The sequence below is a fragment of the Zeus faber genome (genome assembly GCF_960531495.2).
Source record: "Zeus faber genome assembly, chromosome: 1".
In the NCBI taxonomy this organism is placed as follows: Eukaryota; Metazoa; Chordata; class Actinopteri; order Zeiformes; family Zeidae; genus Zeus; species Zeus faber.
The window spans coordinates 53,762,583-53,782,746 of record NC_137193.1 but is presented as its reverse complement, the minus strand read 5'-3'; the positions used below and the strand labels follow the sequence as shown (position 1 = coordinate 53,782,746).

The 20,164-nt window shown below is 40.8% G+C and overlaps 1 protein-coding gene and 1 pseudogene across 2 annotated transcripts; one reads left to right on the top strand and one right to left on the bottom strand.

The window, feature by feature from the left end:
- Window positions 1–773: 773 nt before the first annotated feature.
- On the top strand, window positions 774–8,806 carry LOC307227997 (protein sel-1 homolog 3-like; annotated as a pseudogene). Its single transcript has 15 exons — window positions 774–963; window positions 1,104–1,170; window positions 1,868–1,990; window positions 2,300–2,412; window positions 2,714–2,763; window positions 3,408–3,531; window positions 3,645–3,673; window positions 4,113–4,314; window positions 4,405–4,576; window positions 5,659–5,785; window positions 6,052–6,231; window positions 6,620–6,747; window positions 7,734–7,809; window positions 8,578–8,641; window positions 8,748–8,806. The product of its transcript is annotated as a protein sel-1 homolog 3-like (transcript).
- A 6,596-nt stretch (window positions 8,807–15,402) lies between these two features.
- Window positions 15,403–19,660, bottom strand: LOC307227987 (sodium-dependent phosphate transport protein 2B-like; the record flags this gene model as incomplete). The annotated part of the gene is made up of 12 exons (XM_079997447.1): window positions 15,403–15,957; window positions 16,051–16,175; window positions 16,312–16,428; window positions 16,732–16,899; window positions 17,385–17,496; window positions 17,808–17,903; window positions 18,157–18,352; window positions 18,432–18,543; window positions 18,907–19,050; window positions 19,159–19,287; window positions 19,394–19,528; window positions 19,618–19,660. The coding sequence occupies 12 exons, from the start codon at window positions 19,658–19,660 to the stop codon at window positions 15,403–15,405; spliced, it is 1,932 nt and encodes a 643-aa protein (XP_079853573.1).
- Between the last annotated feature and the right edge of the window lie 504 nt (window positions 19,661–20,164).

Sequence of the window (20,164 nt, the reverse complement as noted above, 5' to 3'; positions counted from 1 at the left end):
TAAATATAATGAATCCTAGAGGATCAAAGCTAGGTTACATTAGTACAACGTAAACCAATTGTTGAAAGTACAAACAATACTATTTGACTGAGCCTTTCGGAAGTGCATTCAGAACGGTGGGTTAGTATTTAGGGCAGGTATTGCAAATTCTGAAACCTGCAGCGCCAGAAAATCAGGTAGTTAGATGTCACACTTTGTAAAAATGAAGTTCTCAGCCAAGCTTGTTTAGTGATCTTAAGACAGAGTGGAGGCGAGCTTCACTTAACAGGACGGTGACTTTCATTGTCTGTGGAAAAACGACTGGAGCAAACTGTAGTGTTTTTGGATATGCTGCTGTTATATTGTATTTATATTGTTGTAGGACTCTATTTACTCTGTTTACCCTGAAGCATGTGAATGTGATTATCCCTGATATAACAGTATACAGTACATAATATAGCAATATAGTTTTTTAATCTTCTAAGTCTGAACATCTATGCAACATCAGTTTAGTAAACACGTTGAGTGTCTGATGTGTGCTGTGTGTCTGCATCGTAAGTCATTAAAACACAGGGTACATTTCATTTCCTCTCCTATCCTCCAGGAGCAATGTGTTTCTTGGGCCACGGCAACACCTCGCACTGAGGGGAACATCCAGGGCGACTGTAGCGAGTTTGTTTCCGTCCCGAGCGCAACGGCAGACGTCTCAGGAATGCTCAGGAACCAGCATCTACCGGGTGCGACTCAGGTTCCCTCCCTCCGTCCTATCCTAACCAGTGTTCAACAGGCATGTTATGGTTGTCCCTGCGTCCGCTCTAAGGCCCAGGACGGTCCACTCCTCCGAGGCAAGCACCCACGGGGTCCCGGAGACGACGCCGACCCGTCAGCATCCAGCCGGACCCCCCGTAGAGCGCCCTTCCTGGTCCGCTGAGCTGATGTGGCAGCTGACCAGAGACAAAATCTTACGGTGTCCGCACAGGTCAGGTCAGGCCTCAATCACCCTGTCAGGTTCTCAGACTACCTGGTGCAGCCTTCACATCCAACTACTACTGTAGGAGAGGGGGATGTGGGACAAATTGTACCAAGGATTTGTATTTTTTATTTTTCTTCCATTTTGTACCCAGGAACCATAGACATGCTTTACTTCCCGTTCGCCAGCACTGGGGAGCACTTTGACACAGACCTGGAGAGGTGACGGCTTGACGCTGTGAAACGACCCGGGTTGAACTTTAACTCAGATTGTTTTATGGGACCAATCGTTTTTTATCTCCTTATCTTATAGCAGCTTATCTTATAGTGTAGCAGCTGACCAGAATTATAAAGTTGTATAATCCGGCAAGCACACATCTTGAAGAATGTCAAAGGATATTCTGGAAATAAACGAGATATCCTCACATTTTAGTAGTTTACATTATGATGTTAGGATATGGCTCATTAAGGTTACATGTGTTCCCTGTCATTAAGAGTTCTGGTGATAATGCGCTATCCATTAAAAAATATACTGGTGGATACTTAGGATGGCTGGAAGGGTGGATGGAAGGAAGGATAGATGGAAGTGGGTTCAAAGAGTTCAAGAGGTTCAAATAAGAAAGTAATTTCAAATCAGAGAGGTTTCTGTTTTATCAGCTTTTTGCTGATAGGATCATTGCTTGCGGCATCCGATACAACCAACTCCACCTTTATTTTCACTTCATCCTCAGTATAGGAGTCACAAAGCCTCTTTATCAGAGCATAAGTGTTTTGCTTACGTCAATAAAAGATACAGGGATCAACAGTTTCCACTGATTCAAGTTTAACCTCACACGCCTAGGCAGACAAAGACGAAAACATTTCTTATTTCGTTTTTTGTTTCTGCTGTTGTCGGTTTGTTTTAGTGCTGGCTCCTCAGCGTCGCCGCGTCTGTGCGGATCTACCTACTGAAATGCTGTCGCAGCCAAGTGCGTGGGATCATCCAACCCATCAACAGGACCAGCGAATACAACTCTGTTTTGGATGCAGCTCACTGCCACAGGTGGGGGATGGAGCGACACACACACACACACACACACACACACACACACACACACACACACACACACACACACACACACACACACACACACACACACACACACTAACCCTAGTTTTAGCGGGGTTACACCTCACGGTCTAGACATTATCATGAGTAATGGAGTATTTGTTGAGGTGATGGAACTGAGTGAACCTGCTTGTTTTATGCGCGTGTGGAGACCACCACTGCAGTGAGACGTATCCCCCACAGTGTGGAGGAAATATACGACTGTGAAATGAAGGATATGACTGTTGTACATCTTTCATGGAGGGGATATAATTCAGGCTCGCTTAACAACTGGCGAGGATGAAGCTTTTCAATCGCATGCGGCGCTGCCCCTGTGGACATGGATTAGAGTCGACTGTTTCATACGGGACTCTGAGGTAGCGCCACGCAGCAGGTGCCTCCAGGAGTGGGGATAAGGAATGGAAATACAAATCCAGCTCAAAATCTCGTCTTATTTTCCTGTAGAAATGCTTGCATTGCGAGGAAGGTTTTTTTTCTTATTTTTCTTCTTCTTCTTCTTCTTCTTCTTCTTCGTCTTCTCCAGCTATAAAATGGTTTCTCATCAGCAGGCGGAAACTACAGGCGACTGCAGTGTGTAATGAAATTCAGAGTCGTTCACAGCCGAGTGGGTTTATCCGTACGTCAACACCCTCCCACTTTATCTTGTCCGACTTTTAGGTGACGTTGGAAACCACACGGAAGGATGAAAGCCGTAAACATAGACACCAGTAAGATCTTTAATGGAACGCAATTAAATGCAGCGGTATGTATGTTCTTTCCCCAAATTATTCTGATGTGAACCCAAAACGGGAGGTTAAAACTAAGTTCAGCAGATGTCCAACTCAGCTCTTCAGCACTGACATGGGCTTGTTAGTGAAGGATTCTGAAAAGGGTTGACGTTTTTATTGGAAAAGGGGGTTTTCAAACCCCCGAAATTTGAAAGAAGATAGTTTGAATTTTTTTTTTTATTTCATGCGCTATAATTCACATTCAGGCCCGTAAGTAACAGATGGAGGCTAAATAGCAACCTTTTTTATTATGTATTCTCCATTGCCTATTGGGAAACAGTTACATGTGAATTTGAGCATCGCAGCAGCTACTTTTATGAAATAATAAAGCATGGAGTGAGCTCCAAGCGGATTATATCGAAACATCAAATACGTACAAATATATCAGTCTAAGAAATGCCCCCGGTGTGACCCTGTGTGCATATCAAGTTATCCCACATGAGGTCATGACCCCAAGGTTGAATATCTCTGTTTTAGACATTCAAATTTATATTTTTATAAATAGAAATACACCTTCGATAGCATTACGCACACTTTTCTGAAGAATTATTTTGACATTGTTATTGTGTCAATTATATGAAAAGGTTTAGGAACAGCTTTCACTACGATGACACTGATGGATACTTTGTGATTGGAGGAGGTAAGTACATGCCTGGCATCTATGGGTATTTTGGGACAATTAAATATTATCGCCTTAGAACTGATAAGGTATATACAGTATGCAAAATAGACAAATATTTAGCACATTTTGAAATAGTATCTGCACAAATACCTTTTCTTTTAATCCAGCATTGCGATTAAACACTTCCACGACGTTGCAGGTGAAACATCCTCTTTTCCCTGATAGCACGTAGGGAAAATCTGAATATAGCTCATCAAAACTCTAGAGAGCTTAAGGGATTTAAGGTCTCTTTCATTAAGGCGGTGATTGATAGTTATGTGGTCTCAACCAACGGTAAAATATTATTTTTATCTCTATTTAATGAATGCGGTAACTGCTATGACCGGCCCACTTTTAAATAAAAGTGTATAATATTTTCACTGTTAATTTCAGGTTTCTGCAACACTCCAACACAAGCTTGTGGGGGAAGTTCAAAGAGACCAGATGCAGACAAACATGGACCTGGAAAGCACAAGTTAAGCACGGTGTACTTTTAAAATTCTTGCAAACACAAGAAGAGGACTTTAAAACCGGTAATATAAATTACTTAAATTGTACATTCATAATTACAAGTTTATTATTAATTAAATGTCTGTCTCACTCGTCTCTCCGCCGCGTCTTGGGACAGGAACACCCTTGGACACCTCAGGAGACGAGTGTTTAAGTATGCTGCTGTTAAAATGTTCAATGCGGATTACGCCGAGACCCAATGTTCACCTCCTCTGAGAGCTCTTCTGGAGGCGTCTTCCTGTTTTGGACATGACCGAGCCTCTCTCCTGTTGGCAGCCGGTCACCATGCTGGTCTTGGCTCCTCAAAGGATGAACAACAGGTGGAGAACACGTCACCTTCGAACTCATGACAAGTGACCGGTTACTTCTTCAGACGCCATTTAAATGTATTAACCTCTGGGTTTTTTAAGGGTCACGTGTACAGTTTGATGGGTGTGTTGGGTGACAGTCATTTAGTGCTGATGCACATGGGCTACAAACACACGCAGGGAATCGATGGCTTTCCAAAACACCTGGATGTGGCTTACAGCTACTATACCAACGTTGGGACTTGGTGTAGTAGCAAAGTTTCACTACAGTCAGGTAAGAAGTTTATAATTACTTGTAATATTATGATAATAATTATGGTGATGAATAAGATGATCATTATTTTGAAGATGATGATGCTTATTATTGTTATTGTTATTATGATTGGTATTATTATTGCTGTTGTTGTTATTATACATTATTATTATTGCTGTTGTTATTATGCGTTATTACAATTATCAATAATAGTAATAATAAAGATAAATACAATATTATTATTATTATTATTATTATTATTATCAATAATAATAATAATAATAATAATAATAATAATAATAATAATCCATTGGCATTTTGTTAGTATCTGTAGCGTTACCATTGCATTAAATCAAAACGTTATTTGGAGGAGAGAGGAGAGAAGTGATTTCATACAGTTTCTTAAATTTCGGGCAAAGAACGGAGCTACAGAAGCTCAGGTACCGCACATGCACCACACGTAACCCTGCCTTCTGCTGCTTTGTGATTGATCTGTTGGGCTGCCATTTTACCTATAGTGGTCATAGTTGCTTAAATTAGTTGGTTTTATCCAATCGATAGAAGCATTTTTATGTAAGAGTAGTAGAACTTTTTTTTCTCCTTACAGACATTGTACAAAAAACATGTCCAAATTGTCCGTTGAACAATACTGTACCTTTATACCCAGGTAGTGGTTTAGGGAGGGAGGCTGAGTCTCTCTTGCTGTGGTGCAACATGGTGAGAGTTTTTATGCAGATGAACACAAAGGCTCGCTGGCCAGAAGTATAAATAATAAATAATAAAGATGATGATGATGATGATGATGATGATGATGATGATGATGATGATGATGATGATGATGACGATGATGATGATGATTTCGGGCGCAGGAAGAATGGCGTTCCACTCTCTGTCCTGGTCGGCTGACGAGCCCTCTGCAAGACAGACAAAGGAAAGGGAGCCATGCTGCCGTCTGCAGCCACGGCTTGACCACGGCCCTTGGTCCGCCACAGTCATATTTTGTTAAATTATTTATAAATAGTTTTTTGGATGAGTAGAAACAGAATGTACCGAATCAATCTCGAAACAATCTTTTCTCTTTCTTTAGAAATGTTGAGGATCAGTGTTTTTCTGGGGACAAAATGGATTTTTTCGAAAGACGAGGTGACCGTGGCCAGGTGGGATGAGAGGAGCGCCATGCGGATGAGGGACCCCGCGGCGATGTACGACTCGGCCATTCCTTTGATGAAGGTAGCGTGGCAATTCCAAAGATGTTGTGTGGTGCGTGAAGATGTGACAGGGAACGATGTGTCCATCGATTTTATAAATTTACTGATTAATATTTATTGCTTCAGGGCCAAGGGAGGAAGAAGAACTGACTGTCGCTGTCGCTGTTAAGCTTCTGGAGAAAACCGCAGCAATGGTACAGGTGTTTTGTTGTTGGCTATCTGCACATGTATGTTAACTATGTGTTCTTTCATATACAGTAATTATCTCCCTCTACCTCCATTCTTTAGGGCTCAACTCAAGCTTTTAACGCTGGGGATGGTACAGTACCACAATGCTGTACTCAAAACCCCAGAGCTGAGGCGAAGTACTTGGAACGAGCTGCACTCAACAGGAGTGGCGACGCCATGTTTAACCTGGGAATATAGCACCTGAAAGGAAACCACACAGGCTATCGACAGAGAAATGAGGTTTGGATCCTGAAACTCAGTCGAAACTTAATGGATGTTGAGATTATGGGTCAATCGGGAAAGACTAGATTGAACACAACGTAGAATTTAACACACATGAGTCAACGGACTAGATTAGGACGGCTGGTGATGGAGAACCGGAGGTGCCAGGTGTTCTGCAGAAAATGGGTGGTACTGGATACTGATGGAGGTGAGTTGGAGATGGGAGCTGACACTGGTGGAGATGGAGTGGAGGCGGGGGCAGCAACAGGGTTGGATTGGTTGAGTTAAAGTAACATGCATTTCATTTAAATCTCCGACGGCTGGTGACGATGATGAGAAGTCCTCTTCTGTTCCATAGCTCCATTTCTCGTGACAGTTTAACTATTGCTTGTCGCTGCGCCTACAGACGGCTGCGTTCCAGCTCTTCATTAATGCATCTAAGTTTGGCCACGCAGCGGCATCTGTGGAGGCAGCCTGGTACCTGTCTGCCGGAAGCCTAGAGGGAGTGTCTCAGGATGTGGAGAGTGTTGTGATGTAAGAGGCTTTCATCGGCTTGCCAAAGAAAGCTTTGTTATGGGCTGTTGCACTACAGCCTGCAGCAAAGAGGCATCTCATTTCAATGACAGTGGCTAATTCAAGGACGGAACCTAATATTTGCATATCTAAAAATAAGGAGTGAATGTGTGTGGCGTTATTGTCTGCCACATATTGTAGTAACCCTGCTAAGCAGTGTTACTACGGTAAGAGCCTCACACACAATGTCGTAATTTGTGTATTATGAATTATATAACGGAATCGTGTGTGCATGTGGTTTTTTTTTTTACAAGTTTTTATATTGTGTGCTTAAATACCATAACATCGTATTAATCATGTCATGTAGGATGCATACAAATGTCTTCAACACCAATAGACTACTTGGATTCCTGGTCAGAAAGGCTGTCAAAGTGTCTCTCCAGGGCTGCTGCTAAGGACATTAATCACTTCTCTTCACTTGTCACTCAATTAACCTTCTTTTCACCTGTCCACATCCTCTAGCTCTTATCACTACAGCTTCTTTCACATTCAAACAACGCAGAAATTAAACTTCACAGGCGAAGCTCTTGTAAATTACTTTTTGGCGGCGGAAACCGGTCTTGGTTTGCCGCAGACCATTGGTGGTGTGAGGTATGTTGTCCCACATTTCACCAAATTCTATCTACTCTAGGACAATGTACCACAGGAGGGGGGAAATAATTCAATGATAAAAGACAGTCTTTGACAGACTCTTTGACACACTTTTCCTTTCCTGAATTGCAGGAGTTGCAGTTTACCTCCTGATTGCCGGCGGAGGTATCATAACCGTTCTGTATTGAATCACGAGCCCCGTTCCTCTGGTGAGTTCTTATCGTTTTTGGGAAATGCCTAACCTTCTCTGTCGAGGTGTATCTGGTTCATCTTGTTTATCTTCCAATCTTTTGTTGTTTCACTATTATTTTAGCTGTGCTTAAAATGGGAGACTGCTTGTACTATTCCTCCGCCAGCCACGGTGACTCATTATCCTCGGCGGGTCAGGCCGTATCGATGTACAGCGGCGCCGCTCTCGTAGGCTGTCCTCAGGTGACACATTTACTCACTGTAATCTCGCCACCCACCGCAATGATAAACTTAATTAACCTTCCGCTGGCTTGAGCCTGTTATAATAAAAACAACAAACGGAATTACAGAGAAACCTTCGCAGGGGAAAAGAAAACCTCATCCACCCAAAGTGTCATGATTTCATTTGCAGAACTTGGCTTGCGGGGAGTGTACAGCTCGGCTGCTTTGGCACAAGAAGGGCACGCTCTGCCCCCCGAGCATCCCAGGCTTGTTTAATGTTTCACCTCATGAAGAGATGGCCGTTCTGGTGGATGATTTCTCGCAAGGATGAGATCTCTCAAAGGTATTTCCCCCGAACAAAAAATAAATGACGGGCTTTCCGGGGTTATTCTTAGGTTAAATTGAAGTACGTGCACATAAGTGCATGTGTGATTGTAATGTCGTCGCGGTGTCGTTTCATTCGTTTCAGCTCTTGTTTTGTAAAGATGTGTAGGGGTCGAGGACGATAAATCTGAAACTCCCTGCTCTTTAGCTTTTCTGCGAGTCCTAACGGGAAAGGCCTTGAGGAAGATGAGTCAGAACGGTGTGCATCTCTCATTGGTATGTATTATGCAACCCTCTCATTTGGAATAATAAAGGAATTCAAGATAATGACTGCAGCCCCTCCGTTCAATATGTTATACACTCACTCACATTAATTATTTATCCTGTCAGCATGAATAGAAAGGGATATGAGAGTGAGGAATGGGGAGAAAGAACCTTCAATCCCCCTTGTCTATTTGTTTATAGATGTACGTATCTCTTCTGGGTATCGTCGTTGTCATCATAATCGTGCCCGTGCAGATCTTTCTTGGTAAGTCAGCAGAAAGTTATAAATATCCTCTTTTCTTGGAGTCATGAACGCAACACACATTCTATATGAACCCGTGTGCAGTCGCTGATTGTCTTTTTGCCACAAGGTGGTAGGGTTTCCCCGGATAATGGCTTTGCTCTGGCTCACAACATGATCCTTACATAATTCTTTGTAATCCTCATTTGAAACCGCACCCCCTTTCTTTGCAAAGCCCACCCCCCCCCACACCCCACCCCCCTCCATTTCATTAGAAAACATGTGTACAATTTACCTGAAATTATAAACGGTGCACGGTCGTATAATTGCTTCTTTTCATCCTCAGAGCGTTTAAAATCAACTGTCAGGGTGAGAACATTTTCTGTCAGTCAAGCCGGCGTCTGCTGGAACACAACGCAGGATGAAGTCATCGCCAGGCAATACAGACAAACCTACATCAACGTGGGGCTTTTTTTTTTTGTTTCATATAGGAAATGGAGGAAAATAAATTAATCTACAATAAAAAATACACTGATTTATTCATTTTAACTAGAGAAACGCTCGGTGGATCGCACAACGGAGCGGAGATCGCTCTGATCGCGTGGTGCACCGCCGACCAATATGGCAGAATCCCAGGAAAAACGGGAGGGCTGACAGGTATTCCTCAAAAACGGCAAGAGAAACACACAACGCAATTATTATTTATTTAAATACTTACATTTCCATCATCTGACATCGAGCTGTCGATTCTTTTTTCTTTTAAAAGATTTGTGCTGGTCTGTGCAGCCAACAGCACTTCCCACGCTTACCTTCCAAGCCCTCAGCCTAATCATAATGCCAGCGGGTCCGGCGCATGCACCAAAAAAACGACGCACCTTCGCAAAGGTATTTCTCAGACGGAGGGCGGTTCTAATTGTAATGAGCCTCTAAAGGAAGGAGATGCAAATCTGAACGGCTTGTTGAATCACATATTTTGTGAAACATGGAGCCCACAAAAAACTGACTGCATTGTCATATTTCACGGTTTGCGTGTTAGTAGGCCCATCAGAGACCCAAATGTATGTGCACAAGCACTGAAAAAGTCCCCTTTAATGGGAAATGAAACAACAGATGAAGCGGCAGAAGTGCAAGTCCAAGTGCAATTTTTTTTATATAGAAAAAAAGAAGAAAAAAAAAGAAAGAAAGTGCAATCCCCGGTGTGCAATGTGTCAATATATGTGCAATACACTTAGTAGTCTGGTTCCTATTTATTGTGGGGTTTTTTCTATATATTTTATATTGTTTATAGTGCTTACCTTGATATGCTCTCTATTTTCTGCTGTCTCCTTGTTGCTGCTGGAACAATGTAAATATCCCTGGTGTGGGACTAATAAAGGTTTATCTTATCTTATCTTAGAAATGAACTTAATTTTGACATATTTTGCATTTCAAGGTGAGCTGGTCTCCCCGTTTCTCACTCCCCTTTCTTTCCGTTGTGTGAGGCACTTCATCAGTGCAAAACACAGATGATTTCTTTTGGACACTCACCGGCAATGTTAGATGGAGTAGCAATGCAATCAGAATCAGAATCAGAATCCAAATTTATTTGGCCAAGTTCATACAGTGTTCATATACGAGGAATTTGTCTTGGTAAGGATTGCTGCATTGCTGCCCAGACAAATAGCATAAAAAAGATGAATTGTCTTAGAAAAAGAAAAATCAATAGGCAAAAATAACGAAATAAATAATACTAAATATGATGCACAAAATTAAATTAAATGAAAGGTTATGACAGCGGATAGCATTTCATAGAAAACACTGACACCTTTGTAATATTTATATACTGTATTACTGGCAGAATTATTTATCTTCTTCATGACGCTGCCATATTTTAAAAATAAATGGCGATCGAAACCTCTATGGTCGATTAAAGTGTTGATCAGCCAAATGGAGCGTGATTGATGGAGGTGTGAGAGGAGGCTGGGTTCTAATAGCTCAGTTATTAAGGCCAGATTTGGGCTCTTATATCTCTCTCTCACTCTCTCTCTCTCTCTCTCTCTCGCTCTCTCTCTCTCACTTTCTCCTTCTCTCTCGCTCTCTCTCTCACTTTCTCTCTCTCTCTTTCTCTTATAAGCGTCCTGCACCAAGCCCTTCCTACAGCAACAACACACCAGGCTACTGCGTTTTTACTGGTAGTTCTTTTTTATAACTTAGCCCCTCATTTAGCACGTGCTTACAACCGGAGATTTGGCTTGTAAAGCTGCGTTTCTCCTTACCAAACAAAACAACTTCCTGACACAAAAATACTTGCAAGCCCTAGAGGTCGTACCGTGCTTGTGCTCACGCCCCGGAGACATTTTGTTTCCATCAGCTTTACTCAAGAAAACTATTAGCAAATATGTTGTTCCATTTCCTAACTGTTATTTACAGTTTCTAAGAGCTTGTTGTGATGATGGTGGAGTTTATAGCAGAGCTGTTATTAGTTAAATAAGGAGTTTCACACTGTAAACAGCGAGAGCCACCGACTCACGCTGCCCGTGTCGTTTTGTCTTGTGCTTTCAATCGTGGCCTTTCCTGTCTTCTCTGTCTGTTTCAGCGTAAAAGCAGTGGTGGAAACTTTGAAAACATTACATGTAGTTAATTAACACCGATAATATTTTCAATGCACATCAGGAATCTGGTGTGTGTGTGTGTGTGTGTGTGTGCGTGCGTGCGTGCGTGTGTGCGTGCGTGTGTGTGTGTGTGTATGTCTGTGTGAAATAAAACTTGACAAATTGAAATGCTTTGAAACATACCAGTTTATTTATTTATTATTTATTATTAATTAATGAATTAGTTAATGCACCACGCCATTTATTTATTTATTTATTGATTTATTGCTTTGAAACATACCAGTATATTTATTTATTATTTATTAATTAATTAGTTAATGCACCACGCCATTTATTTATCTATTTATTTATTTATTCGCTCATGTGTTTATTTATTTATTTATTTGACCATCAATCAATTAAAAAAATTATGAATTTATTAATTTGTGTGTTTATTCTTTCATTTGTTTATTTATTTATTCACACATTTATTTATTTATGTATTTTTTCGTCCATTAATAATTTATTGATTAATTAATTGGGTTATTTGTTTATTTATTTATCTATTTATCTAATTTATTGTAAAGAGTACAGTAATGTAAATATTACATATTGTGTCACTGAATCTTGATCTAACCTTTGATCCTTGGCCCTGAAAACCAGAAAATGTGGTGCTACTCTTTGGTTGTTTTGTTTTATTCACAAATCCATCAGTGCAAGTTATGTTATTTATCAATGGCAAGCAATGATGCTAATCTGTTAATGTCATAACGTGTATATTTAGCACTTATTTAGCACACATGGCACAAATACTATACCTACCCTTGGACAAAGTTATTATGTCATGCCTTTTCTGTCAGGGCTCCTTGACTTTGGAACGACCTGCCTGAGGAGATTCAGTTGGCGGAGTCAGTGACTTCTTTTGAATCACTTCTCAAAACCTTCTTTTATAGATCTGTTTTTATGTGATGGGTTTTTTATTTAATGTATTTTCTATTATTTATTTATTAATGTATTTATTTTATTTTGTCTCTTTATTTGCTTATTAATTGCCTTTTAAATTCATGATCTGAGCACTCTGCTTTTATTTCATCTGTCAAAGCACTTTGTAAACTGTGTTTTTGAATGTGCTGTTTAAATAAAGCAATTCTTCTTCTTCATCTTCTTCTTCTTCTTCTTCTTCTTCTTCATCTTCTTCTTCTTCTTCTTCTTCTTCTTCTTCTTCTTCTTCTTCTTCTTCTTCTTCTTCTTCTTCTTATTATTATTATTATATAAATAATTTTCACAAACATTCTTTTAATATCCATTCGATTTTGATCATGAGTCATTAAGCTACTCATTAATGTGGCCTTGAATCTTTCGGTTCCTTTGGAACAGGCACTTTGACCAGTGCCGCTGCTCAGTGATTTGATTTACTGCTTCAGATTGAACATAATTTACTGTATGCCTAGTATTTATTGAATTTATTTACTGTGCTGCTAAACTCTCACTCTCGCTCTCCCTATTAAAAAGCAGGGTAAGGTAAATTTATTTATACATCACGTTTACTGTAATACACAAGGGCAATTAAAAGGGCTTTACAGTGAAATAAGATAAGTTGCTTCATAATAAAATACAATAACAGCTTAAAGTGCAAATGAAAAAACAGGCCTACACAATATACTAAATATACAAAATCAAATATGGCGGGACCCTGGGAATCATCCTACACCCTAGTCTCTATATGGCACGGTAAGGATTAAAATAAAATACCCTTTGTCCACCAGTACATTTTTCAATGAAAGAAAATTCCTCAAAAAAGTCAGAAAGTCTTGTGGTTTCAAAACCAACTGATAAGGGTTGTTCATTATAATGCCTGGCTGGAAACTTCATGTAAAACAAATATGGATTATTACATATTGATTATATTTTCTATTCTCAAACACTCGGATACAGATAATCTAGTATAATATGATAAAGAGACTTCCACTAAGTAAACATAAAATAAAATAAAATATAATAAAATGAATTCCGCACCTCTATATACAGTAATACTTCACAAACAATCCAATAATATAATGCATTAATTTAATGTAATGCAAATCCAACCCTCTTAATATGTTGCTGGTAAGACTCTCAAATCTTCAAATCTCAATCTTACATCCAATGGCTGTAAAATTGGATTACAAATTTAAAAAATGAAATCTGCCACAAAAAGAAAAGAATCAAAGTCGTGGAGATGATAGAAAAACTGCCAAAACTACAATACAGTTTAGTGCTCAGGCACAACCACCTGCAGTTAAAGGGTTCAACCAAAAAGAAGGGGGGTTCACATTTATGCCATTTTATGTGAAAATAAATATATTGTATCTTAGCTTTTATGTAAACTGATAAGTGTATTTGTTATGCTTAGTCTATAAATACAATTGGGAATAATAGTGAAAAGATTTTAGTTGATCCTTTTTTGACAAATATTGAGCAATATTTAACTATACCAACTTCCTCTTCTTCATGGTGCATTTTTGCTGTTTTTTATCCTCAAGCCTGTAGAACCGTGCCTGTGGTACATTTTTGGCCTGTACATGCAGCACACCTTGGAAATTGCACAAATATGTTCCAGGTTGAACTGAAGATAAACTGCAGGAAATCTTTAAATGAACTCAATTCATCAGGCTTCCTTTATTGGTGAAAGAATAACATTGGATTTAGTGCCGAAGCAAGCTTTATTTTAATACCCAGACAATTACTGTCATAACTACAATACAGCAGTAGAACAATGTGCTAATTTACATAGAGAGACAAAGAAATAAGTCAGCTTTACAATGTCATTTAGCAAAAACAAACTGTTCATATAAAAATAAACCATATTTATGAATGCACAAAGTATGAAACACAATTGTATTTCCTGTATGTATTGACTTTGTAGCTCCAATCACTTTCAATTTCAAGTATCCACATTTACTATAGACTTCCAATGGCAATGCATTTAAATATCTTGGCTGTATCTTTATTAATACCTTTATTAATAAAGTTTTCATTTGGGAGATCCAAGTGGTATTAGAATTTCATAACCATGTCTTGCCCTTAACAACAAAGTAATGGAAAATGTATTACTTTATTGTCAATAAAATCAATGGTCAATTAAATCATTAAAGATTTTTTTATTCCCCCTGTTTGATTGAAGTGTTCTGAGTGTCATGTTGACTATCTGCTTTCAAACCCCAAAAAGTCAGAGACTGGACCAACCACTGTGTTGTGGGAGTAGACACGCTTTCCTTGTTGTCCAAAGCCACATAGTCCAGTGTTTTAAGTTAAATATAATAATATAATAATGATAATAATAATGATAATAATAATAATAATAATAAGAAGAAGAAGAAGAAGAAGAAGAAGAAGAAGAAGAAGAAGAAGAAGAAGATTATTATTATAAGAATAATAATAAATTATTATTATTATTATTATTATTATTATTATTATTATTATTATTATTATTATTATTATTATTATTATTATTATAACAACTCCCAGTAGTTTTCAATGCATTTGATATATTCTATGCCTGATTGGTGTAATGATTATAAAACAACTAACTACGACTACAAAGTAAAATGGCCAGTTTCTAGCCGTGCTTGCCATGAGTCCAATCATAACAATTAACTAATTTGAAATATTTGCGGGATTGAACAGACCAGTAGAAAATGACAATGCTCCAATGACTTCTCAATTAATGCATTTATTTACAAAAATCAAATAGTCTTAAATACTGGATAAGAAATACTTTAAGCTACACAATACATTTATTTATATCACCCACAATAAAAGTTAAGCATAATACATAACACATCATTAAATATATAAAAATAACAAAATTCTAACCCAGCTGCGTTTAATGCTTCCATTTCCTCAGGGAATTACTTAATATTCTGCAAAGTAGCAGCAGTTCTCATATCTTTCTAGACAATGAGTAAGTTGTGCACAACAGTGATTTAAAACAACATAAAACATTGCTTCAGGCACAGCTAGATCTTTGGCCAAAATATACAGAGTATGTAATGTAACACTTCAGTATGAAGTGCTTATTACAGTGTTTCGGCCTCAGTGTTTATTACAGTACATGGATGTTATCCGAATACAGGGGAATCACCAATCACCTGAGTAATGTTGAATAATTACTTGTCTGTTACAAACACACCATGACTTGGAGTATCTCCTCCAGATACTGCAGATGATGCCGCGTTAAAGGTGTGTGGCTTTGACAACCTGCTTGCCGGGCTCCTCTTCCTCTCCATCTTTACACATTGCTGGGTTATCGTACATTTCCAAACTCTTCTCCTTGCCCTTCATGATCTCCTCATCCTCAGCGCCCTTGCAGCACTTGCAGCACTTGCAGCAGCAGCAGCGTCTGTGGCAGAAGCGCGTGGCGGAGGTCACCATGTTGTCCCAAGGGGTCATGGAGTGCAGCGGGCGGGGCAGGAAGTCCCAGGTTCGCAGCACGCCGGGCAGGAAGCGCGGGCAGCGAGACTGCATCACATTGACGATGATGACAAAGATGACCAGTACGACGACGGGCACGCCGACTCCCACCAGGACCTGCCAGCCGGCCAGGGACAGGCCGAACACGGTCAGGGGCAACATCAGGAAGCAGATGAACAGGTAGAACGCCGCAAACCAGCGGTATTTGGCTGTATGGTTACCCAGCCCTCTGGCCAGCCGGATGGGCAGTCGCATGAAGGGCACAGGGTACCACAACAAAATTCCCATGATGTTGAAGAAGAAATGACAAAGTGCAATCTGCAAGGGAAATGGATGAAGTCAATCAAATTCAGGCTTCAACAAACATGGAAAATCTGCAGCAGAAAAAAAACAAACTTATTTTCTCCTCACCTGTAGTGAATTGCCCAGTTTTTCACCAGGGCTCGCCATGGCAGCAAGAATGGCAGTGGTTGTCGTACCAATGTTTGATCCCAGTGTCAGTGGATAAGCTCTTTCAAGGCTGATGACACCAATGCCTTTTGACACATAAGACACGGTGTCATGCCAAGAAAACTGCACATGCACTTGCAACAAATCAAATTTTCTTTATTTCACTGCAGAACAAATAGCGTGTAAATGTAGAGATGTATTAAGACAGAAAATGTTTCTCACCAACAAGGGGAGTTATTGCTGAGGTGAACACAGAGCTGCTTTGGACAATGAATGTCATTCCTGCTCCCACCAAAATGGCAATGTACCCAGTGACCCAGCAGAAGGGGAATGGAAAATCTAGGCAAACAATAACAGTTCTATTTTTAAATGAGGTGAGCAATAAACCTGGCGAACACTGGATGATTGCACATTACGACCATAATCGCTGCGCCAGCTGTTAAACAGTACTTGTGCCTGAGCATTCCCTATCACACAACAGGACCGGTGCACCTGGGGGTGTGCAAGACGCCAGAGAGAGGCTTTACCTGCGTCGCTCATCGAACACAACCACCGAGGAGGAAGTGTCGACTATCGGGCAGGAAATAGGGCGACGGGCAACAGGTATTGACTTCACAGAGTGACGTGCATGTTGTTCCGTACCTGTGTTAAGCACCTTCTTGATGACCACGGCCACCTGTCCCTTCAGCATGGAGTTGAGCAGCTTGACGATGAGGATGAGGCAGGTGCACAGGGTAAGCAAAGACAGGGCCAGGAGAATGAGCCCCACCGCCAGGTCAGGCAGGTTAGTGTTAGCAAAGATATGGCTACCTGCAACGGACATTTACAAATGTTAAACATGTGGTATCTCTCAGCGGTATAGTCGCCAGATGCGTATTATTTGTTATGTGTGGATGACTTGCTTCATGAAAAGGTTCTGGAAAAGAATTGAGTGAGATCCATCCATCATTACCTCGGACTGTTTGAGAACCAAACTAAAAAAGTATTAAAAACTGGCTCTGCAAGACACTGGAGTAGCGGTCCATTTTGGTACCATTGGGCCTCGGGTACTTTGAGGAAAAAGGAATGAATGGACCCATTGAGCAGGTAGAGAGAAGGGCATTTGCTGAGTCACCATAAAAGCTCAAAGGCAGCCATTGTCCTCCTATCAGAAGGTCTGGGGAGGGGGGTCTTTGCTATAGGAGGCATCTTGCATTGTATTTCACTGAGCTTCTTCCACATCAGGTAAAATGCAAACACTGCATAGGGGTGCATTTTTTAGAGCCGTAGCGATGCAGTGATTGAAGCACCCTTACACTTCCTGATGTTGATGGTCTCCGTCACGTTCACCTGGAGCCAGGTCAGGTTTCCCTCCTCCCAACAGGTGGCACCAGTGGGGCAGATGTCCACTATCATATTCATGGGAGTCTGAGGTTTAAATGAAACGAGAATAAAGACCAAGAACTTAACCAGTAACACTTAAGTCGCTTGGTTATACACAAAATTCAAATGTATATAAAACTATAGAGTCGAGCCAGTCAAGCTGCATGACTTGAAATCCCTCTGATAAAGACACAAGGGGCACAGGGTCAATCGTTAACAGTTTGAAGTTTGAAGATGTATGAACGTCTTTGTACACACGCCCATTCCTATGTGTTGTGTTTCAAGTATTTTATACATGTCTTGATTGGTCACGACGGGTCATGATTAAGATGACATCAATTACTTTCCCTACTTACGATTTTGGTCTCAGTTTTACACCAGACTTGAATCAAACTCTTGTTTCTTGCAGCCGGGTCACCAGTGGCGATATCACTTATGACCTCTTTGTCCAGCTAAAGGATATGAATTCAACCCAAAGGATCAGTTAGTGGGCCATGTCATATTATTATATAACATGAATATATTATTATCATGTTATGCAGAATTTGAAGCAGAATCATCATCATGCCATCAAACCTGGAGATTGCACGCTTTGTGAAAAGACACCGACTACCATTAGATATAATATAATAAGTCATTCTTATATTATGCCTGTGACCTTTGAAACTGCCGATTCCAATGACAAGGTATTTGAACTGATGTTACCTTGATAATGGAGTCGGTAAGAGGGTCTGTAATAACGTTGAGCAGGTCGGGTGCGTTCTCTCCGCTCTCGATGTTGAAGGAGTCGATGACGAGCGCGGTGAGCTTGTACAGAACTCCGGTGGCCACTTCAAGCGGCAGCAGGATCAGTACGGACAGCCAGTTGAAGAAGTCGTGGACAGTGGCGCCGGCAAAGGCCCTGCAAGCGAAAACGGATGTCGTTTCAAACATGTTCATACCCTGGCTTCTTTGTTGGTTTTCTCTTCCTCGAGATTTACCTGCGGAACTCATTGCGATCCCCCGCCTGCATCATCGCCACAATGGTGTTGGTGACAGAAGTCCCGATATTGGCCCCCATGATGATCGGTACAGCAGAACGCACGTCTAGCACTAGAAACATGAATTTTATTTGTGAGTCCCCAAAATACCCAACAATAGTTGGCTCAATATATCTCTCTATGTGTGTGTGTGTGTGTGTGTGTGTGAGAGAGAGAGAGAGAGAGAGAGCGAGAGAGAGAGATCCTTACATGTACAGTATGTCTGAGTTTGTTTGAGGACATGGATCTCTGTGGCAACATTGTGCATTTGTTTCTTTTTCTGTGTGTGTGTGTGTGTGTGTGTGTGTGTGTGTGTGTGTGTGTGTGTGTGTGTGTGTGTGTGTGTGTGTGTGTGTGTGTGTGTGTGTGTGTGTGTGTTTGTGTGCCTGTGTGTGTGTGTGTGTGAGTGAGCGTGTGTGTCTTGATCCGTGCTTACATCCAGATGACACCATGCTGACCACAATGGAGGACGAGGTGCTGGAGCTCTGCACGAGCACCGTGACTAACACCCCAATCACCAGTCCGGCCACAGGGTTGGACAACACGGAATTGTCCTGGAAGATGTCACCGGCAGCCTTGCCTGCGCGCCCACAAACACCAACGGTTCAAAAACACACCAAAAAAAAACAAAAAACAATGCGCTCTTCAGTTAGGTTTGACGACACGTCAATTGTGTCGTTTTTTCTACCTCCGACGAGCTGGAAGGCCGAGCTCAGAACGTCAAGGGAGCACACAAAGATGTAGAGGAATCCGAGGAGAAGACAGAACTTGACGATGCCGATCAGCACCCTGGTGAGTTTCCCTTTTGTGTCCAGGTCTGTAAAAAACACGTTACGTCAACTCGAGGATTTAGGGAGACTCTGTATGTCATTTAGCGTCCCGGTAACGTGTAAGCACCCTGAGGGTGATGATGGTTGCGTCACCTGCCCACTTGATTCCAGTGTCTTTAAGCTCGGGCAGATCCCAGGGATCTGCGTCACCTGGGTTCTCATTCACCAGGTCCACCGAGGAATAGGCCGGCAGCATGACCGAGTCTTTGGAGCCGGTGTCGTTCTTATCTGACAGAGCACAGTACAATGCTCAGAACATAACGTGGTATTGGCATTTCTTTGGTTGTTCTTTTTTTTTTCCAGAGAAGGAAACATACCAAGAGTCGTAGAGGAGTCGGTCACTTCTGGCCTGGGAGCCATGGCTGTGAGGTAAATAAAAAGCGGGAAAATCATTACCAAAAATAACACAATGCCATTTTAAACAGAGATTTCAACCGCAGGGCCAAAGACCGGCCATTTTACCATGTAGTTAGTCGATTAAAACAGAACTAAACTGACTTTTGAATTACAACATTGCAATGTCCTGAAATCAGTTTGCTATCAATCAATTCTTCTCATGAAAAAAGGTTTGCTTGTGAATCAATTCTACAGGTACAAGCTTAAGAGATTTGTTTGGTAAGATAAAATCTGCAACAATGTGAAAAATGAACCAAATTGAATATGAATAGTATCAGTTTGCAAACACCGTCATAGCCACATAAATGTAAGTAGTTGTTTTACCCTCAAACTTAAAGTATGTTACAGGCTGGTCTTCGTAATAATTAAAAAGAAAAGAAAAAAACGCCATGAATCCCTTCCTATTCTCTTCTCTCATTTCACTAGTGATAGAAGTAGTATACGCACCTGCACCGCGCTGCTTGCTTT